This window comes from Henckelia pumila, chromosome 3 (assembly GCF_033568475.1).
Source record: "Henckelia pumila isolate YLH828 chromosome 3, ASM3356847v2, whole genome shotgun sequence".
NCBI lineage: Eukaryota > Viridiplantae > Streptophyta > Magnoliopsida > Lamiales > Gesneriaceae > Henckelia > Henckelia pumila.
In genome coordinates this window covers 201,976,654-202,000,295 of record NC_133122.1, presented here as the reverse complement: position 1 = coordinate 202,000,295, position 23,642 = coordinate 201,976,654, and the positions used below count along the sequence as shown (strand labels likewise).

At 35.0% G+C, this 23,642-nt stretch overlaps 2 protein-coding genes and 2 long non-coding RNA genes across 5 annotated transcripts; 2 read left to right on the top strand and 2 right to left on the bottom strand.

The window, feature by feature from the left end:
* Window positions 1-3,061: 3,061 nt before the first annotated feature.
* Window positions 3,062-5,575, bottom strand: LOC140892088 (cyclin-B1-2-like). The gene is made up of 4 exons (XM_073300832.1): window positions 5,374-5,575; window positions 5,192-5,292; window positions 4,678-4,775; window positions 3,062-3,367 (listed from the first exon to the last, which is right to left on the bottom strand). Exons 1-4 carry the CDS (start codon window positions 5,491-5,493, stop codon window positions 3,267-3,269), a joined length of 420 nt encoding a protein of 139 aa, XP_073156933.1. The 5' UTR covers window positions 5,494-5,575; the 3' UTR covers window positions 3,062-3,266.
* A 1,308-nt stretch (window positions 5,576-6,883) lies between these two features.
* LOC140893447 (uncharacterized) lies at window positions 6,884-8,029 on the top strand. 2 transcript variants are annotated; one of them, XR_012153146.1, is made up of 3 exons: window positions 6,884-6,949; window positions 7,038-7,061; window positions 7,232-8,029. It is a non-coding gene; the product is annotated as an uncharacterized lncRNA (long non-coding RNA). The 2 variants fall into 2 exon arrangements; XR_012153147.1 differs by having other exon boundaries at window positions 7,038-7,125.
* A 7,638-nt stretch (window positions 8,030-15,667) lies between these two features.
* Window positions 15,668-16,980, top strand: LOC140893468 (uncharacterized). Its single transcript, XR_012153153.1, has 3 exons — window positions 15,668-15,868; window positions 15,957-16,044; window positions 16,151-16,980. It is a non-coding gene; the product is annotated as an uncharacterized lncRNA (long non-coding RNA).
* Window positions 16,981-22,107: 5,127 nt separating this feature from the next.
* Window positions 22,108-23,407, bottom strand: LOC140892729 (transcription factor CYCLOIDEA-like). Its single transcript, XM_073301702.1, has 2 exons — window positions 22,211-23,407; window positions 22,108-22,123 (listed from the first exon to the last, which is right to left on the bottom strand). Exons 1-2 carry the CDS (start codon window positions 23,185-23,187, stop codon window positions 22,108-22,110), a joined length of 993 nt encoding a protein of 330 aa, XP_073157803.1. The 5' UTR covers window positions 23,188-23,407.
* Window positions 23,408-23,642: the final 235 nt, after the last annotated feature.

Below are 23,642 nucleotides of genomic sequence, written 5' to 3'. Positions count from 1 at the left end.
TAATTAAGTATTAATTTAATATTTTAAATAATACACAAAAATAAAAGGTTATTTCGTTCATATATTATTCGATCGTTTCAACGATAAACAATTATGTGAATTAAGTCCACAATTAATTGTTATATGAGTTGAAACACAATAATATTTAGCTTAATATATTAATAAAATTATTAATAAAATATATTATAATATTATTTCTGGGCGGGTCGGGAATCCCATCGGGATAAGGTTTTATTCCCGATCCCTCTTCCGATATCAATCGGAATGGAAAAAATCCCGAAAATTCGGTTCGGAAAAATATCGGATAGGGATTTTTCTGGACTGGAATTGGTATCGCTTAGTCGTATCGCGCCTAAATTACCCAACTCAACTCAATCAATTAAATGTGTAGTAGAGAGAATATGGATCGTTTTCACGAAGAAAGTGAAATTATTTGTGTTCTTAAGAATACTAAAAATAAATAAAAGTGGGTTTTTAAATTTTGGAATTAACTAACTAAAATTAAAAGCAGATAAAATAAATTTTATCAACTAGCATGCAAGATTGAAATTACAGCGGAACAATCAAGTAAAACAAGCTTCGGTATCAGTCGACTACGCCTTTGAAGTTATTCACTCGGTAATCGATTCTCTAAATTAATTAATCCCCATTGAATATTCATCATTAAAAATTAAATTTCTATCTCACCTCAATCTTAGTTAATTAGACACAAGATTTCTAATTTAACCATTACCAATGAATTAACCCAAATACAAGCGATTAAGATTTAAATTCAAGGTAGCATTCAAACTAGTGAAATTGATGAATCTAGACAACACAAACACAAGCGGTTGTATTTAATTAGATGGATCAAACAATTATGGATTTGATATCTAATTAAGCTTTAGATTGTATGAGAAAACTATTAGGTGATCAAGCCAATAATCAAATACACAAGCATATGATAAATCTCAAACAACTTTTGATACTCAAATAAAGATTAAACAATAAAAATCAAAATCTCACGAGATAAATAAACTTCAAGGATTCGTCTTCCTCAACCAAGAATTAAAACTTAGCCACTAAAATTCATGAAAATCTCTAGAGAAAAATTGAAGAAAATAAAATAAATCTAAGAATAAAGATGAAAAACTTAGCCGCCAAGAGTGTTCTTCCATGTTCTGCCGTCTCCAAAGATGATAAAAAGATCCCTAAATTTGAGTGCTAGAATCTATTTAAAGACTAGAGTCCTTCTCAAGAAAGTTTTCTTTTTGAAATATAATTTCTCGACTTTCCATCGCGCTCGATGGGTGAAAATCTCCCGCTCGAGCAAAAGTTTCTCTGGTCCGCATCATTTTCCTTTCTCGCTCGATCGGTAAAATATCTCCGCTCGAGCGGTTAAACTTCTGTCCAGCATTTCATACATCTCTCGCTCGATCGGTCAAAACATGCAGCTCGAGCGGGAACATTTCAGATCCATCTTTTCCTTAAATTGTCATTTCCTACACAAAAGACCTAGGAGAATATTATGTAGATATGATGCATGAAATATGAGCAAAACTTGAATAAAAACCTAAACATTGACACATGAATGCATACAAAACAACAGTAAAACGACATCAAAAAATGCAAATAAAACACAGCTATCAGGAATGAGATGGAATTCGGGAAGCGTCAGGATTTCGGAAATATTTGTCACCCCTACATGAAACACAATCTACTGCAACTGGTAATATTAATTCTAAACTCACTAAAGCACAAATTTTATTAAGAAAGTGAACGAATCGTCCACGAGGATCCTAAAGTTCCAATCAGAAACTTGAGAATTATTTTACCACTTTTTTAATTTTAGTGAACAAATGAGAAAACTTTCAACATACTGCGATGGTGGTAGCAAAAAACACAAATTTATTGGACGAAATTCTAGCTTGCTCGGTCTTAACAGTTGCGGTAGAGCAAGTTTTTAGTATTTGAAGAAATACATTGGACGAGAGACGTTCTAGCTTCAGGCCGAAAAATTTGGAAACTCAATGTTTGCTCAAATGATTGGTTCTAGCCGAACACAACATATTAAAAAGGATGAAAAAGACCAAGAAGAAACCGAGGGAACATCCGAAACTACGACGGGAGAAAATACGAGTGAATGTGATTGAATATAATAAAATGTAATAGATTTTTAATATAAGGTATTGAAAGTTGAAATGTAATATTATTTTTATCGAATAAATGTAATAGATTTTTATTGAGATAATGAAATATTTGATAGAGTTTTTAATATAAGTTGTTGAAATTTAATATATTTTTTATTTAATAAATATAATATATTTTTATTGAGATAATGAAATATTTAATAGATTTTTTAATATAAGTTGTATTTAAAAAAAGTTGAGGTAAAAAATTTGAGGCACCCATGCGAGGGTACGCCGTGTCCCAAGAAGAAATCATCAAGTCCCTGGATAATCCACGCGGCATGGATTTGACAAATTTTTTTTTAAAAAATCTAAGGGTCGGCCCGGATTCGAAACCAATGGTGACCCGAACCGCCGGTTCCGTGACCCAGACCGTAACCAGCTACTAATGGGCCTGTTAAGGGTCCGAGTTTTGTCACAAGGACCCGACAGGTCCGACCTGAACCCAGACCGTGACTAGGCCTAATTACTTTTAAAAAATAAAAAAAAATTCTAGACTCGTACATTTATTTTTAAATTTCACATGTTTACGTGTTTTTTAAAATATTGATAGTTTTTCAAGAATATATATATATATATATATTCTTGAAAAAAAATATATATATATATATATATATATATATATATATATATATATATATTGATAGCTTATTTTGATATACCTAAAATTATAGTACAAAGTAAGGATTTTTTTCATGATCAACCAATCTAATCCAATACTAAACCCGCTTAAATTTATATAGGTTGAAACGCGGCCTTGAAACTTATGGCGTGTTTTACTGTTTTAGAAGCTTGTCTCCGACATATAAGGCAATATCAGTATATCACCCAAAAGAATAAAGAAAAGCTAATCCTGCAAATTCGATTGAAAAGAGTAGATTTGAACGAAAGAGTAGGAAAAAAAAGGAACAATTAAGAAAACTCGACTTTGGCATTTGGGGAATACAAGAGTAGCAATATAGTCCAAGAAATTGCATCGCGTTTCACCAGAAACAGGCGCAGCATGATAACAGATCATAACTGTATTACATAAAACGTAAACATCTTAAACATCGGCCATACTTGAATAGATGCCTAAAATATTCGTCCCCAGATGATTCACATGAAACTGGGGCATGGTGGTCCTTTTGACAGCCCAAGTCGCACTTCCATTCCATGATGCATATCAGTAGTGCGGAATGACTCAGAATCCTTTGGATCTGAAAGCAAAGAGAAAAGGGTTACAGTTCGGGAAAGCACAGGAAAATTAACCATGGTCCATGCATATCACAATCTCCAACATTTAATGACAGGAGTTCAAAAACAAACACAAAATAGTTATCACATCACATGTAACTTGTTTCAGAGTCAATATCTCCTCATATATACACCCTACCACAACAGAAAAAAGCCAGTAGAGGCTTTGATTGAAATTTTATATAAATGGAACTCTGCACTGATCAATTGCCAACCAAGAATATGATACACGACCATCCTAATAGCTTATTCCTATGACTAACATCCTTCTGACTGACTGCCAATTCCTTTTGTGTTATGATTCACCACCAAATCCATCTGGCCTAGTCCCAGTCAAAAGGCAGCACATTCCAAAATTCTTTATACCACACAACATTATTCAGATATTGGCAATTCTCCGACCACTTCCTTCAACCTTCACCAAGAACTACTAAACTAATAGTTAGAAAAGTTCATAAATTATACAAAGAAAACTTGCTCATTACCATGCTAGATTTAAATTATTGAAGGCAAAAATATTATTTCAGAGGCAACACTAAATCATAACAGGATATTTCGCATACATAAAAACCATTTAAACAAGAAGTTGTCGCTTAATAAGGATGAAAAGCATGGGAGGAATTATTCTGATTATATTCAATGAATAAAGAGCCGATACATTATAAATATATATAAATCCTAACCAACAGAATCCCTATATTAACGAATATAACCTAATCCGATGACGTTTAAAGTTAAATAAATTGCAAATAATATCCTATCCTAAATAATCATTGATTAGATAAATATTTAATATCCAAAACAAGCATTCTTTAATTTTTACAGAGAAAAACTACCAAGTGACCGGAGGTTTTTTTTTGTTGGGGAGGTGGGGTGGGTGTTGAGGGGGGACGTGGGGATGACCTGTATATTTTTAAAATTTTGAAGTACAAGAACACTGAGTGTGGATTAGCCTCACCTTAACAACAGGCTTTCTTACACCTTAATCAAGATTAAGCCAAATAGAATCCATAGCACTTGAGCTATTATATCAAATGATGGAAAATAGCTTTGGGTATTTGCCATTTAGTACAAGTTTCAATCATTTATCTCACAAATTTTGTGAAAACATGCTATTTGATATTCAAGAAATGAACATTGATCACACTGTTCAGACAACAAAGAGCCACATCCCCGAGTGACATTACATCCACTAATTTGAATTAAAGAGAAAATAAAAAACAGATTAGAACAATCAAGCAGTAGCATTTTGCATTTAACAGTACTGCAATACCATTGAGGTAGTCTTCAAAACCAAAAGCTTCCAAACTTCCGTCAATGGCCTCTAGACCCAAAAAGGAAGATGGTATAGCTCCAGGAGGCCTTTGAAATCTGGAATTGATGAAGGAATTACACAGTTGAGAATCAAGCCCAGAAATTTGAGCGCAATATTATTTACTGCTAACACTTATCAAACAGCTCACCTCCTAATAGACAAGATTAAAATTAAAATGAATCATATAAAGGTTCAGTAAAATGGAGTTCAACTCCTCTTTCCAGACCCCTGACTCCTGGCTTCAAGAACTCAGATACCGATCACCACAATATCTCAAGTCTAATAACCAATTTAAAGGTTATATTTTTAAAACCAAGCTCAAGAAAAAAAAAATTCAAAAAGAAGGCAGCTACAATTCACTTCAATACAACGGCAACGACCTAAAAACCCTAATTTCCGCAAATCACGAACAGTAGAAAATAAATCAACAGAAAAAAATCCGGGGGGAAGTAAGAGAGAAGAAAGCACAAACTTGGATAGAATTTGGCGATCGAGTTCCATCTTCATCGGAAACGCCGCACCGTAAGTATTGCATAAAATTCTCTTCTTCATGTCTTCTTGCTTCAACTTCGCCTATTCATCAATGCCAAAACAAAAACTGAACAATGAAAAGTGACAATAAATGTATAGAGTGAAAATCGGGTAAAAATTTACAGATCGATAGGCAGATTGGAGGGGGTGAGGCTCGATAATATCGCTCTTGACGCCATGGATTCCATAGCGTAGCGGGTCGTCTCTCTGGCCTTCGAATGGTATCACCTTCGCCGAATCCATTTGACAAATATTCCCTTCTCACTTTGTTTTGCTGCTGCGAAAGAATTTCAGAAATGGCGAAAGGAGATTGCGATAAGAACCCAGAAATCTTTTCCCACAAGAAAAGAAAAGAGCGAATGTTAGTCAAACATGGGCTGGGCTTCAAAGTTTGATTTTGGTAAAGCTTAAAGTCCAAGTAATGTTCTTGGCCCAATTTTGTTCGTCAAATGGAAAGAACAAAATTAATTCATATATAACTTATTTATTTTAATAAAAATAAAAATAAAATCTTGTTATTTGCAAAATATCAAATTTCCTGCTAGCTAGCTCTGTCCATAAAGATAAAGTACTAGATAAATAAAATATATGTTATGGCGCTGCAAATGCGTACGAAAGATTAAAAATATCTGAAACCCTACAACTCCATAAAAGCATGCATGGTTCGAAGAATATATATGTAGGGTACACCTATGAATATAATAAATAATAAATTGTCAGATTTATATAGTATATTTATTATTTTAATCCAGAGAATGATTGAGAAGAAGTTCAAATCTTGGCTCAAAATCTCATATTTTTCAACCTAATTAAGATAATCTTTGAGTTATGTAACAGTGACGACGGATTCAAAATTTGAGTTGGAGTGGACTTGAATTTAATGTGATAAATGATATATAACTACACGATAATGTAATATATATATATATATATATATATAATGGTTGCTCACCATATCAAATTTCTATATATATATATATATGTATATATATTTAACAAAAAAAGATCACTACATTATACTATTAAAAGAGCAAAAAAATTATTTTTGAGCTCATATGTTTGTTTCTTTGGAATTTTGGTCATCTATATTGTCATATTTTAATTTTAATCTGCCAACTTTATTTTTTTTTGTAATTTAGTCATTTTGCTTCTTTACAATGCCATGAAAATTGTAAGGACCCGATATTAATATATTAATTAATTTGTGTGTTAAAAATATGTATTTATAAATATCGGTTTATAGACGATATTAAAATGAATATGTTATTAATAGAGCACACAGGAGTTGAAATAACTCGAACCGGGTCAAGTTTGAATCCCGAATGAATAAAATAAGACACACATTAAAGCAATACATATCTAATTAAATAGATATGAATATATATATTCAGACTGTTTCTCTCTCCTCCATCTGCCTGCATCGCGTCTTCTTCTTCATTTCTTTTGTTTCTTTTCTTCAAATTTTCCTATCGCTTCAAATCTCCATATCTCCTTCGTTTTTGGCCGGATTTCAAAAGTAAATATAGTTCTGGAATCCTCTCGACGAGAGCTATCTTTTGGTACCTATATTTCATATTTTTAATGAGATTTCCGAAAACCCGTCGCACCAGCCGCCGTCGCCGATCGTCGTCGCCGATCGCCGCCGGAGTGTAGAGGGTTGTTGTTTCGGTTGATTAGACCTCTAATTCAAATATTTGAGGTAGATTTCAAGATTAGTGTTTCGAATTTTGGGAATTTTGATTCAATCGACTTCCGATAATTAATATTTGATTTATTATTGGTTGTAGGTATTATATCGGACTCGATTGGAGGTATTGGCTATTTTTCAGAAATTATTCTAGCATTATTTCAAAATTTCAGATTATTTATATTTAGGTAATTCGACTTTTAGAGTCGTATATTCGATATTTGGTCATTAATAGGATGTTTTAATATTAAATATGAATTTTAGGATTTATGAGCAATTTTTCTGGAATTACAGATTCTGAAAATTTGGGATTGGAATATCCGAGAAATATTTGGGATAATTTCTATGGTAAATTAAGAATTGGTTGAGGTACGTATGAGCTGTTTATATTACGACGCCTATAATGGCATGTAATGATATTAAGTATTTTGTAATGAGTGCTAACGTGTTTTATGTGCTTATGTGGATTATATGATTGCATTCACTCATTTTACTAATTTTTCATAGCACGTTGAGCCTTGACTCCTTTGATTGCTATTGATATTGATCTCTTGAGATGTATTGAGTCATCGATGGAGCGAGTGACATTATTTAGTGCACTCCTGAGTTAGCACGAGATCGAGCGGGTAGCAACCGTGCTCTCGATGCTACGTACGACACTCCTGATGACAGCATGAGGCTGTACGGGTCGCTCCTGTCACCCTCCGATGCTACGTGTATGGATTAGCAGTGATGATTCGAGGTCTGCTGCGTTCCTGGCATGGGTGGCCACTGAATTTATTGTGATACGATTATTTGGACTCCTTTTGGTATCCCTTATTTCATTGATACCTGTCACGCATTATATTGCATTTCATTGCATTGTACTTGATTTTATTCATGTCAGTTATATTTGTCGTAATTTTTATAGTTCGTCGTACTGGGGTTCGACCCCTGTTTTCTTTTTATGCTGTGGTTGTTTGTGATTCCATAGCAGGTTATCCAGGGGGATTTGACGCATCTGGTGGAGCGTCATCTAGTGGTACCCAGTGAGGCGAGCGTGGAGTCGAGTTCCCAGATATATGTATATATATCAGTTTAGCGAGTTTTATATTTGCCGGGGTGATGCCATGTGTATCTGTATAAATAGTTTTGGACCTTGTTTTGAATTGTTATTTGTGTGATCGAGCCTTGCCGGCTCTGCATGTGTTTAGTCCTGGCCAGTGTGGCTATAGGTTTGTAAATTGGAGTTGTGACTCTATTTTCGAGTATATATTGCTGGTTGTGTTGTACAGGTTTTTGGGATGTCCTATTTACGAATAGGTCATGCCGAAATTTCTGTAGGCCCAAACGTAAATTTTTAACTCGTTTTCGATGTTTACATTAATTAATCCTGGTTGTTTCATCATTAAATATTAAATCAGGACACGGGCCCTTTCATTTGGTATCAGAGCGTATACTGGGATATGCTCGAACTAGAGTCTAGGACACTCGAGTTTAGACACTAACAAAATGGTTGCGTATGTGTGTGACTACTTGTTCTTACGTGACTTACTTGTGGTGTTTATTTTTGAACGTATTTGTTAGAACCAGTAGTTCTTGGCTTTAGAACTTCGTTTATGAATTCATATTAGAACTCTGAGTTTCTATCATAGTTTTCTGTTTGTTAAGATATTTCTGCCTATGTTTAAATCCTTGTGTCTTGTAGAATGGCACCGGGAGGAAGAGGTAGAAAAGGAAAGGAAGTTGTAGAAGAGTCTGCAGCGGAAAATGTTAGAAATCTTGATGATATTGTCAGGGGAAGACGTGGTCGACCAGCCGTTCAGCCTCCGAGAGATGTGGTATTAGAGGTGGAACAACAGCCACGGGTAAATCCTGACAAAGGAAAAGCGATTCAGGCTGAGGCTGATCCAGTAGCCCAATTGACTGAGAAAATGGGAGGAATACGATTAATAATTTCTCAATTTCAGGAGTTGCGTCCGCAAAAATTCTTTGGCAATGAAGGAAGTGAGAAAGCTGCTAGTTGGTTGAAAAGTCTCAACAATATGTTTAATGGATTAGAATATCCTGATGACATTCGACTGAAGTTAGTTCCTTTTCAGCTGAAAGACCGAGCGCAACTGTGGTGGGAAACGATAGCAGAAACACTTTCTGATTCTGGTGAAAAGATCACATGGGAAGTATTTTGTAAGCAGTTTGCACAAGAATATGCACCACCATCATACTATTCTGCTAAAGAAGATGAATTTAATCTGTTGGTGCAAGGCAATAAATCTGTTGCTGACTATGCTTCTCAGTTTTCTGCTCTTTTGCCTTATGTCCTACATGTTGCAAAGAATGATCGATCAAAGCTTTCACATTTTTTGAAGGGGCTTACACGAACGATCCATACGTTGGTAACTACTGGAACTCTATCTACTTATATGAAAGCAGTAGAAAAGGCCAAGAAAATTGAAGCAAGTCTACTCAGGGGTGAACCACAATCAATCCCAGCAGCTAGTCCTCAAGGAGCTGGAAGTAGTTCACAGACACCAATGGGTTTACCTTCATATCAGCCTACGCAATCTTCTCAGCAAGCGAAAAGGCATTGGTTTAAAGCTAGAGGGAAGCCATTTAAAAAGAAACCACAGTCTAGTTCCTCCAGTTCCAGTGGTAGTCGTGGTGGAAGTTCAGTTGGATCGTCTGGGAGAGTGTACTGTGACAGATGTGGTGGTAATCATTTGAGTGCACATTGTACAGGATTTCCAGGAACTTGTTATACTTGTGGGCAGGCTGGACATTCATCTCGAGTATGTCCAAATGCTGGAAGACAGCAATTTCAGCCACAACAGTTTGGCCAGTTTTCTGGACGACCATCATTCAGACCATATGCTCCTGTACCACAGTTTGCTCCTACACAGCCTTATATTCCAGTACAGTCCACTCAGCAGCCTAGGTATCCATCTCCTCAGAGTCAGCAGCGTTTTCCAGGTCCACAGCAGGCTCAAGTCCATGCTATGACTCAGGATCAGGCACAAGATGCACCTGGGGGAGTTATTGCAGGTATTTGTTATATTTTTGAGTATCCTGCACGTATCTTGATAGACACAGGAGCATCTCATTCATTTTTATCTGTTACATTTGCTGATGAGCATGAGATTTCTTTTACCCCGTTATTGGATACTGTGTCTGTTGCTACTCCTGCTGGTGTTTTCTTGATGTCTAATGAGATAGTTTTGAATTGTGTGATTAGATTTGAGGATAAAATCATGATAACCAATCTAATCAAACTAGCTATGTCTGATTTTGACTGTATCTTGGGTATGGATACACTGATGAATTATAGAGCTACGGTTGATTGTTTCCATGGCATTGTGAGATTTAGACCGTATTATGGCAATAAGTGGAATTTTTATGGTAGTGATTCACAATCTCTCATTCCATTAGTATCGGCAATGGAAATGTTTAGATTATTGTCGATAGGAAATGAAGGATTTATGATTTATGCTATTGATGCGACGAAGGAAGAGAAATTGAAAGTTTCAGATATTCCTGTCGTTAAGGATTTTCCTGATGTATTTCCTGATGCGATTTCGGGTTTTCCGCCTCAAAGGGAAATAGATCTTAGCATTGAATTAATGCCAGGGACAAGTCCTATTTTCCGAGCTCCATATCGATTAGCTCCAGCAGAATTGAAAGAACTCAAGACGCAATTGCAAGATTTGCTGGAAAAAGGTTATATTAGACCAAGTGTATCACCTTGGGGTGCTCCAGTTTTGTTTGTGAAGAAGAAAGACGGAACGATGAGAATGTGCATCGATTATCGGCAATTGAATCAGGCTACTGTGAAGAATAAGTATCCTTTGCCACGAATTGATGACTTGTTTGATCAGTTGCAGGGTACATCTGTATATTCTAAAATTGATCTTCGTTCCGGATATCATCAACTTCGAGTTCGAGAGGAAGATGTTTCCAAGACAGCATTTCGAACGCGTTACGGACATTATGAATTCTTAGTTGTGCCTTTTGGGTTGACTAATGCTCCAGCGGTTTTTATGGATTTAATGAATCGTGTGTTTCGGGAGTTTATAGATCGATTTGTTATCGTTTTCATTGATGACATTTTGATTTATTCTAAGTCAAGGAAGGAGCATAAAGAACATTTAACATAAGTTCTTCAGACACTCAGAACATCACAATTATATTCTAAGTTTTCGAAGTGTGAATTTTGGCTGGACAGAGTATTATTTCTAGGACATGTGATATCAGCACATGGGGTATCTGTCGATCCTAGTAAAATTGAAGCTGTTCTTAATTGGTCTCGACCAACCAATATCTCTGAGATTCGTATTTTTTTGGGTTTGGCTGGATATTATAGGCGTTTCATCAAGGGATTTTCTGAAATAGCTAGGCCTATGACTATATTGACGCAAAAAGATCGACGTTTTGTGTGGACTGAGGAATGTGAAGCTAGTTTTCAGACTTTGAAAGAGAAATTGACTACGGCTCCAGTACTAGCATTACCTTCAGGCTCAGGTGGATTTGTTGTCTGTACAGATGCTTGTAAGAGTGGGTGCCCAGTGAGCCAACTGTGTGGCTATGGGCTTTGATGACTCTTTGTATAAACAATCTTTTGTTTAATATTATTTACACTTTTATTAATGGCAATGACTTTATATTACTTCATATTGTTATATTGTGATATACTATTGTTGTTTTGATAAAGACCTTGAATATACCATAGTGTATGTAAGATGTGGTAGAACATGGGGATGTCTATCATGAAATACATCTTATAGTCACTGTATATTCTAAAACCGTTCCTAGTCGATTGAGCCGTCCGATAATAAGGATAAGGATCGCTCGAGTTTGAGACTAGCATTTGCGATGCGGAGTACCACGTTTCATTGGTAGGAAACATGGAGATGTTCGAAGCATGCAAATGGATATTCATAGGATGAATAATCGAACTACCCTATCCGGACTTTCCAAGTGGTTATCACTTATCGAGTGGATTAAGTCCGCGTTTTTGGTTGTACACCATTAGTCCTTACGACTTGAAACATCATGGAGACTCTATATGCTAGTGCTGTGCTTTGACTCGTTTACCGACTCTATGGGGGTCATCAGGTGTCGAGATTGGGTACAGTTACGACACATATAGGAGTCAATGCATTGTTGTCAAGGATTCACCACATACTTGCGAGTGTGGATATCCTATGCGATCTGAGGAGATATTAGTGTGACAAATCTCTGGCCAGAGTACTTGATGTGATTTAAGAAATGGTTTCTTAGTAGCACATGCGATGTCACTAATTTGATCTTCAAGATGTATTGCATAGTTATCGAATCTTGAGCGACTCTCGATATACCAATGGTTGTTGATTCGATCGGGATATATGGATGAAGGGACCGTACTGTACGCTAACCAAAATCTACTGGTTCTTGTAGGCACTATCAGTGATACCTAGGGAATCATGGGGCGATGTTGCTAGGCGCTTTACCTTGATTCGTTGGGCAAGTCGGAAAGTGTTGTTCCGAGTCACAAGGAGTTGTGAGCCCACGGCTAGCTGTATCCCTGAACCATTGAGGGTCACACAGTGTAATGGAGTTTTAATCCCCGTTGAGATAGTTAAATTTAAAGAGTTAAATTTAATGAACTAAGGAGTTGGACTTCTTAAATAAGAGTAAGGGAGTAGGATTTCCTAAAATGACATAGGGATGGACATTTTTGGAAACCACTGAATTCGGATTCAGGAAAATTTATTTTGACTTTAAAATGTGCAGAAATGGTTTCTGTGCACATTGGTGAAATTGGTTCATCGATCGGAGTCACGATGAATTTTATATTAATTTCTGAACGTGCGGGCTTTGCTTGTCGGGCCCTAGCTTATGACTAATGGGCCCTAAGGTGTTAGTGGCCTGCATTATAAATAAGTTATTGCAGTACAGAAATTACACACAACAGGTCATAATTTTTGAGACAGGATTTTCGAAACCCTAGCCTCCTCTCAAAAGAAATCGGCCGAACCCTCCCCCTCTGTCTGAGAAATTCCGGTCTGTGATTTTTAATTGCAGTCAGGAATAACGAATCAGATTCGTTTAATCTCTTCGCAGAAAACTTCTGACAGATTTTCTAGTGCAATCTGTCAGAGGGATTTAAACCTCTATTCGTGGACCTGATAGAAGGAGTTCATCAGTTCCAGGGAGATACAAGAAGCGCAGAGAAATCTGTGTGGTGTCCAATAATCTCGCTTCGAGATTGAAGGTAAAATTTAATAATAGTTATTTAATTTTACACACACTTATAATTTAATCGTTAAACGGTTGATACTCACACTATGGAATTGTTCCATAATAAAATTTTTAAACTTCCGCTGCACCGGGTATCAATCGTGATTGATCTGAGAGCCCTGTTTTCCAACAATGCTTCTTTGAATGGACTGGGTTGTGTTTTGATGCAAAATGGACGCGTGATTGCGTATGCATCTCGTCAATTGAAATCACATGAGACTCGTTATCCAGTTCATGATTTAAATTTGGCTGCCATTGTGCATGCATTGAAAATATGGCGTCATTATCTGTACGGTGAACAGTTTGTGATTTATTCCGATCATAAGAGTCTGAAATATTTATTCACACAGTCTGATTTGAATATGAGACAACGTCGATGGTTGGAATTACTTAAGGATTTTGACTGTGATATTCAATACCAGCCAGGAAATGTGAATCAAGTTGCAGATGCTTTGAGCAGAAAAGTTCATACTAAGATGTTGACATCTTTAACTATTTCTAAAGTTCATGAGCATTTGAGAACTTCAGGATGGACTTATCGAGCTAAAGGTAATCATTTCATAGTTTCATCTATTCAAGTTGAACCACGAATAATTTCAAAAATCAAAGCAGCACAAAAGACTGATCCATATATTCATCACTTGAAAGAATTAACTCCAGCTGGTCAGTCAGGGAAATTTCTTGTTGCTTCTGATGGATGTTTGCGATATAATGGTAGACTTGTGGTTCCGAATTTGATAGATTTGAAAGACGATATACTACGAGAAGCTCATTGTAGTCGACATAGTGTACATCCTGGAATTAGAAAGATGTATCATATCTTGAAAGCCCATTACTGGTGGGAAGGTATGAAGAATGATATTTCTGATTTTGTGGCTAAGTGTTTGACGTGTCAACAAGTTAAGGCTGAAGGAATGAGACCAGGTGGTATGTTACTTAGTCTTGAAGTACCACAGTGGAATTGGGAACACATTACTATGGATTTCGTGACACACCTACCTCGATCTAATTGTGGTTGTGATGCCATTTGGGTTATTGTGGATAGATTGTCTAAATCTGCCCATTTTATTCCATATGATCGTACGTGGACATATACGAAAATGGCAAAAATGTACATTGATCAGATAGTGCGATTGCATGGTGTGCCAGTTACTATAGTATCAGACCGTGATCCCAGATTTACTTCTAAGTTTTGGTCTAGTTTGCAATCAGCTTTGAGTTCTAAATTGGCCATGAGTACTGCCTATCATCCACAAACAGATGGTCAATCTGAAAGGACTATTCAGACACTTGAAGATTTATTATGAGCTGTTGTGATGGATTTCAGTGGTGGTTGGCAAGAATCTTTAGCTCTGGTGGAATTCTCTTACAATAACAGTTACCAAGTATCTATCGGGATGGCACCATTTGAAGCCTTGTATGGCAGAAAATGTAGATCTCCGATCTGTTGGGAAGAAGTAGGAGAACGACAGTTGTCAGAACCATTGTTTGTTCAAGAGATGAAAGAAAAAGTTGACCTGATTAGGAAAAGAATGAAAGCAGCCCAGGATCGTCAAACCAGCTATGCTAATAACAGACGTAGACCTTTAGAATTTCAGGTTGGCGATTTTGTTTTCTTGAAAGTATCACCATTTCGTGGTACTATGAGATTTGGGCGTAAAGGAAAATTAGCTCCTCGTTATATCGGTCCATACAAGATTGTTGAGAAGATTGGTATTTTGGCGTATCGTTTGAACTTGCCGCAGAGTTTGTCTGCGATACATGATGTATTTCACGTATCTATGCTGCGGAAGTATGAACCAGATCCTTCTCATATCTTGAGGGCTGATGATGTGGAGTTGGATAGTTCCCTTAGCTATGTTGAGTATCCAGTGCAGATTCTTGATCGTAAAGAAAAGCAACTGAGGAACAAGACGATTCCTTGGGTTATGGTGGAATGGAGTAGACATGGGAGAGAAGAAGCTACGTGGGAATTGGAGTCTCGAATGCGTCAAGAATGGCCTCATTTGTTTGACAATGTCATGAATTATGCCATGTACTCTGATTTCCCTATGTACTATCAGTGATAGATGCTTGACTATGTGTATAAGTTTGATGTGTGTTTGATTTCGAGGACGAAATCTTGTTTTAAGAGGGGGAGAAATGTAAGGACCCGATATTAATATATTAATTAATTTGTGTGTTAAAAATATGTATTTATAAATATCGGTTTATAGACGATATTAAAATGAATATGTTATTAATAGAGCACACAGGAGTTGAAATAACTCGAACCGGGTCAAGTTTGAACCCCGAATGAATAAAATAAGACACACATTAAAGCAATACATATCTAATTAAATAGATATGGATATATATATTCAGACTGTTTCTCTCTCCTCCATCCGCCTGCATCGCGTCTTCTTCTTCATTTCTTTTGTTTCTTTTCTTCAAATTTTCCTATCGCTTCAAATCTCCGTATCTCCTTCGTTTTTGGCCGGATTTCAAAAGTAAATATAGTTCTGGAATTCTCTCGACGAGAGCTATCTTTTGGTACCTATATTTCATATTTTTATTGAGATTTCCGGAAACCCGTCGCACCAGCCGCCGCCGTTCACCGCCGTTCGCCGTCGCCGATCGCCGCCGGAGTGTAGAGGGTTGTTGTTTCGGTTGATTAGACCTCTAATTCGAATATTTGAGGTAGATTTCAAGATTAGTGTTTCGAATTTTGGGAATTTTGATTCAATCGACTTCCGATAATTAATATTTGATTTATTATTGGTTGTAGGTATTATATCGGACTCGATTGGAGGTATTGGCTATTTTTCAGAAATTATTCTAGCATTATTTCGAAATTTCAGATTATTTATATTTAGGTAATTCGACTTTTAGAGTCGTATATTCGATATTTGGTCATTAATAGGATGTTTTAATATTAAATATGAATTTTAGGATTTATGAGCAATTTTTCTGGAATTACAGATTCTGAAAATTTGGGATTGGAATATCCGAGAAATGTTTGGGATAATTTCTATGATAAATTAAGAATTGGTTGAGGTACGTATGAGCTGTTTATATTACGACGCCTATAATGGCATGTAATGATATTAAGTATTTTGTAATGAGTGCTAACGTGTTTTATGTGCTTATGTGGATTATATGATTGCATTCACTCATTTTACTAATTTTTCATAGCACGTTGAGCCTTGACTCCTTTGATTGCTATTGATATTGATCTCTTGAGATGTATTGAATCATCGATGGAGCGAGTGACATTATTTAGTGCACTCCTGAGTTAGCACGAGATCGAGCGGGTAGCAACCGTGCTCTCGATGCTACGTACGACACTCCTGATGACAGCATGAGGCTGGACGGGTCGCTCCTGTCACCCTCCGATGCTACGTGTATGGATTAGCAGTGATGATTCGAGGTCTGCTGCGTTCCTGGCACGGGTGGCCACTGAGTTTATTGTGATACGATTATTTGAACTCCTTTTGGTATCCCTTATTTCATTGATACCTGTCACGCATTATATTGCATTTCATTGCATTGTACTTGATTTTATTCATGTCAGTTATATTTGTCGTAATTTTTATAGTTCGTCGTACTGGGGTCCGACCCCTATTTTCTTTTTATGCTGTGGTTGTTTGTGATTCCATAGCAGGTTATCCAGGGGAATTTGACGCATCTGGTGGAGCGTCATCTAGTGGTACCCAGTGAGGCGAGCGTGGAGTCGAGTTCCAAGATATATGTATATATATATATATCAGTTTAGCGAGTTTTATATTTGCCGGGGTGATGCCCTGTGTATCTGTATAAATAGTTTTGGACCTTGTTTTGAATTGTTATTTGTGTGATCGAGCCTTGCCGGCTCTGCATGTGTTTAGTCCTGGCCAGTGCGGCTATAGGTTTGTAAATTGGAGTTGTGACTCTATTTTCGAGTATATATTGCTGGTTGTGTTGTACAGGTTTTTGGGATGTCCTATTTACGAATAGGTCATGACGAAATTTCTGTAGGCCAAAACGCAAATTTTTAACTCGTTTTCGCTGTTTACATTAATTAATCCTAGTTGTTTGATCATTAAATATTAAATCAGGACACGGGCCCTTTCAAAAATAATGCACTGTTGATATGTATAGTGTCATACAAGTACTTCCCATAAAAAGAGACTAGAATTGCCAAAAATTAAAAAAAACTGGAGAAAGTGAAATTTGATAACATGAGGTTGTGCGCTATAATTAAGATGATGGGTTGGGCTTTGGGTGTGAAAAAGGTGAGTTTTAGTGGACTAAGTAAAAAACATACATAGTTAATAACAAAAATTTGAGGTGGGCTACAACCTAGAACTGACTTAAGTTAAATCCGTCTTTAATTTGAGTTATGTTGCAGATATAATGAAGGTTAAATGTAGACACGCGGTTACGTATTATCTTTAAACTTAAACCTCCTCATTGAGATAGTTGTAATTCAAAAGCATCGAATAACTCCATGTATCAGTATAACATTCATTCTACATATATAATTTTTCATTATTTATAATTAGCACAAGACATGTTTGAATCAATCATTTTAGCGATCGTGAGAGAGAAAATACAAATGGGATTTTAATTTATACTCATATATATTGTTTGTAAGAAGGAGATAATTAAGGTCCATTCCATGATCAATATATATATATTTGCAAAATGAGAATATATTTATACTATATTATAATGCTTGATACCATTATAAAAACTGCTTTTGGTATGGTGTGATGACACCAAAATTTTCTTCCAGTTTTGCCCTTTTATTGCAGCCAAATTTTATTTTGCATCAGTTTCTCCCATTTTCTATTCAATTAAAAATCTAACTTCTCACACACATGTATTTTCGGAACACAAATTTTAATATGATGCAATATATTACACACGCAAAGCGTGTGCTCCGTAACTAGTATGAATAATATATTTTCACCAACAAATCCCCATAGATTAATTTCACGTAATATATATAACAATATTCATCATGCACGGACATCATGAAATTCTCTGGTCAAACTTGGACACAAGGCTCCATGCCACAATATCCAATTTTTATTTAAAAAAATGTACGAGGGTGTCGTTCTAGAATTTAAGGCCATTTAAGCTTTAGCTTTCTGTCTCCCTTAACATGATCAATATGAGCCCCGTCCAAATTAAAGTAATTAAAAGATCCAACTTTTGAGGTTTTCTTCTGTTGAGTTGCTCAGGTAAAATCACTGTTACTGTTTGCTGTAAATCATTACATGCTTTTGGTCGTAAATTTGCAAATATATATATATATATATATATAATTTCTTTCAAGTGCCCATCTACTATGCCCACCACCATGCCCACCAATGATGTGGCACTATTCTATTCGACCTACAGTTTATCACATCTTTATTACATTCAATAGAATAGTGTCACATCATTGATGAACATGATAGGTGGGCACTTGAAAGAAACTCTCTTTATATATATATATATATATATATATATATATATATATATATATGCATGCAGTGAATTAACTTACCATTTCAGCCGGAGGACATCGAATGGACTATGGAGAGTTATTTTTCACAGGTAAGTAATAGATTTCATTATCCACTCATTTATGACCAAATGAATTTATGGATTAATTTATAATTTATATGCAGCTTCTTGATTTGTATTGTTGATGGTGTATATATATATATATATAATTAAACAAATTATTAGTGTTTCAATTCCAAATTTGCTTTCCCTTTGACAATATAATTATAATGCTCAAATCAATGAATTTAAAATTGATTTTCTCAATTGGAAAGTAACTCAATCGACCCCGAACCCCCCTCCCCCCAAGTATATTTTCAGTTCTGTAAATTTGGAATGTCACGAGTATGTGGTGATTTATGTAAAATTTCGTGAAGAGTATTAAACATTTAACCTAGACATATATAACACATGTCATTGTGTAGTCTTGTGTCAAAAATGGGGGGAAGAAGAAATTAAATAATATATAGATGAAATATTTCTGCACTCAGCTATATGAGCACCGACTTTGATATTGAGCGAGATCACGACGTTGCGTGCAAGTTCGTGTGGCCAAGCTCGTTTTCTTCAATTAATCCAACTAAATTATTATGTTAAGATCAGTCTCTATAATTATTTTTTTTATTAGTTCATGAAATTTAAAATAAATTTATGATTATACCCTAACTTAATATCCAATATAACTAAAATTGATAAAATAAAAAAAATTAGTCATTTTTATGGTATCATCTTTTTGTAGACCTTTCGTGTTTTTTATTTTTATCAAGATGGCACCCACTTTTGTGTCCTTTGTTTTTTTTTTTTTAAATGTCTCACACTATTGTAAAATTGATGTACAACTATTGTCTTTTAATTGGTGTCTATTTGTAAGTGAAAACACTACATTTTTGCAAATTTTTTTTTTACAATTTTACCATTTATTTTTTTCTTTTGTTTTCGTTATTAAAAAAACGTATTGTACAAGCACACAACGCGTACATCAAAGTATTAGTTAATGTGTTAATCTATTTTCTTTTTTTCTTTTTTTTTTTAAAAAAATCTTAACCTTGTAATTTAATTCATTGTTTCAACATAGAAATTTGGCCCAATTGATTATTTAAATTTAGGCTATACTCCTACAAAAATAAAAAGAAATAAAATTTCTATTTGTAAGTGAAAACACTACATTTTTGCAATTTTTTTTTTCAATTTTACCATTTATTTTTTTCTTTGGTTTTCGTTATTAAAAAAACGTATTGTGCAAGCACACAACGCGTACATCAAAGTACTAGTTAATGTGTTAATCTGTTTTCTTTCTTTCTTTTTCTTTTTTAAAAAAATCTTAACCTTGTAATTTAATTCATTGTTTCAACATAGAAACTTGACCCAATTGATTATTTAAATTTAGGCTATACTCCTACAAAAATAAAAAGAAATAAAATTTATGATATATAAATTACCTAGCTAGGCTTTTTCTTGTAGGATGTGTGTGTGTGTGTGTCTACAATTTTATATCAATAAATTTTGAGTACTTATCTCTAATTTGTGCATCTACCATGGTTTAACTTACAAATTTGAGATTTGGCTAAGTTTAATCTAGTGTCTTAAATACTCATGAGTTCTCAAAGAGTACAAGATGTTCTTTTGAAGCTTATAACATCTCAACATAAATTTTGAATTATTACTTATATATCTGAAATAATCTTTGAAACTATGCAGGCATGCTATTATGTACAGAAAATTGCAATTTTGGTGTTTCATGATTTTTTTTTTTAGAATTGGTGTTTCATAGATATTTGTCTCTTTGCCTCTTTTTTCAACGTGATGCTGATGTACATGGACATATGTTGACCTAACACCACACTCACAATTGTCCCACATCATCACTCCTAATTAAAAACGTCAAAAATTGTAATAAAAAAGTAAAATAATAATAATAATAATATACAAAAACAAGAATACATTTGATAAGATAGAGAACCAAAATTGCCAATAGACTAGATATTACTCGAAATGGCGTTACATATAAGACTAGATTCTTCTTTTCTTTTCTTATTTTCTTTTTCACATAGAAAACCAATAAACTTTTAGCTAGCATGTTATTCTATAAAGTCTTCAACAATCTACCAAATGCTAAATATAACATGTTATAAAAATATTTCAAACAAGGTAAAAACCTACCAAAACTGGACATAATGAATTTGTAGTTTTGTACCTTTTTGAACCAAAAATTCCCATCATATGAATATGATCACCATTGAGAATATCATTTAATCACAAAATTGTTAAATCTCTTGTGTTCTTCTTTTGTTTTGGGATTTTTTATGTTTTATTCCACATCAAAATTTTGAATATTGTTTCAATCAAGGTTGTTGTCCATTCATTCAAAATCGGGATCAACTTCAATGCAAAAAAAAAAAAAAAAAAAAAAAAAACTTGAACTATACAAAGTTGGTTTTTTTGAGCAACATGGATAAAAATCCATGGCAATTGGCAATGCAAAGACTCAAGACCTTTTTCATGTGAAAAAAGTAGAATAACATTTTTTAACTAACGTAAAAAATATTCTTTAAAGAATTAGATCCATTGATCGAACACAAATATTCATGCTGTTTTTTCAAAAAAAATAAAATAAATTCATGCTGTTTTTTCAAAAAAATAAAAAAATAAAATAAAATTCATGCTGTTCAAACTTAATCAAGTTTTTAACCTAGCTAGCTGCACACAGTACTTCATGGCAATATCTCCAACTGATTACAAAAAATTCTCTGTTAAACCATTGAGAAGATTTGTTTAACAATTGGAAAATTCTCCCTTCAATTGATGCAGCTAGCTTCTGTGATATATATAATACAAAGATTAATAGCTAGAGTGCAATTATTTAATTGAAGATCAAGAAAAAGCATCTCTATTGGCTTGACGCAGGACCCATGCAGTTCATTCATTTGGTAGTTGTTGCACTAAAGATATGGCTTTTCAATATTTACTCAATGACATGCAAACTTTTAATGGTTTTTAAGTATTTCTGCTTGATTACTTTTTCTCTAATCAAGACCAAAATATCTAATGTTATAAACTTTTTGGTACGTAGTCTGCTTTAAATGCTTGTAATAACTTTTGGTAATTGTGTCTCAAGATAGGCACATAACCTTCATCAAATCGACAAGTAAACACAACTGATCAAATGACTTCATAATTATTGTGAGATCTGACTTAACTAAACATTGAAACGAAATGAAATAGGTAGATTAGATTAAATAGGCGATCAAACGCAGATAAAAATATACATCCTTTTGAAGCATTTGATCATCTAGCGATGTGATTGCTGAAAAACACTTACGGTGGCAAAAAACTTACACTTCTTGTAATGTAGCGATATAGGCTTCCAAAACTGACCTTAATTGGTTGCAACCTCCATAGGTTTTCTACATGTTGGAAGAGCTATAGATAAAGAGAAGCGAAGATCACTTTCTATCGATCTGATATGTATCATAATAAGAATTTTACAGTTCAAGCAAAAATAAGTACCTGTTGATGAACCTGTGCTGATCCAAAATGTCACATAGGTTCCAATTCTGATTTACGTTTTGCTGATCAAACCCGAAAATTGAATTGTTCTTCAACATCCTTCTGATGAAAAGGGATTCTTGAATTAGGTCTTCAGTTGCAGCAGCTGTATTGGCTAGTGGAAAATGGAGGCTAGGCTCAGCAATATTAGAAGGCGGTAATTTGCTGCAAACTTCCGAAAGACTGTTTCTAGCCTGAATTGGGATTATTGAAGGGTTCAAGTCAGAAGCCATGTTTCTAGATTGATCAGTAAGCTTCAGCTTCATGCACATTTTCTCTCTCGTTCTTTCCCTAGCCCTTGCTCTCGCCTTAGCCCTCGATTCTTTGGCATCCTGTTGTGGATCTTTTGCTCTTCTACATCTGTAAGTATTTGCCAGGACTGTAGAATCCGCATCTAAGTAGTTCCCATTTTCCAATTCTATTACCTCGCACTCTGAAGGGGAAGAATTATTGATGCTCTTATTAGTGCAAGTGGTGGCATCACTTTTCTTCATCTGCACCAGATCCTTTATGGCTGCTTTGGATTTTGTGAGCAGCCATTCAAGGGTTTTACTTGGCTTGTCAAAGCCTAGCATTTCTTGAAGATCAAAGAACTTTCTTGCCATGCCTATAGACAGCCTCACTCTCCGATCCCTTGGCCCTTGAGATGTCACTATTTTACTGTGCCGATCTTTCTTCACCGTTTGCTTTGCTTGGAACGTGTTGGCCATGGTAGAATTAGGGTCTTCATTTATTCCACCAATTACATCTTGGTTATACAAGGTAGAAGCTTCGAGGAATGGAGCATTAGTAGCTACTAAGTGGCCGGAAAGAATGTCATGGTGGTGGTGATGCAGCAAGAACTCGGCGCCATTTAGGTCCACGACAGAAGTAGAGGCGCGAGATTGAAGAGAAGATGAAACCTGTGGAAGTTGCAGGTATGTGCTCTTGCTGAACATTTTAGATCGAGGTTAAAGATTGAAAAGAATTGGAACCATAGCTAGTAATGTTTGTTGCATAAAACTAGCTAGGCATCAAGATAACTCTTTTAATTCTTGAATTGAAGCATTTTTGGGCAAGGTTGAAGGTAGGTTTCCCCAGAGGGAAAAAGGGTTGTTGGAACGTAAAATATGCAATTGCTATCTTTGCTTTATTTATGAATGGAAAACGACTTTGGCTGAGAAAGACTGGAAGGCTAGCGTGTAGGTTAAAAACGGAGGATGAAGATCGATATGATGAAGCTGGGGTTCAATTTTCAGCCCTTTTTCTTAAAACGCCGATCGAATAAAATTAATACACTGAATTTGGCATTGATTGGTTGTAGAAATTAAAAAACCCTAGTTTAACTTATATATATATATACTCTCTTTAATTTAGTAGTACGTACACAACATATAAATTTGCCAATTCAAAT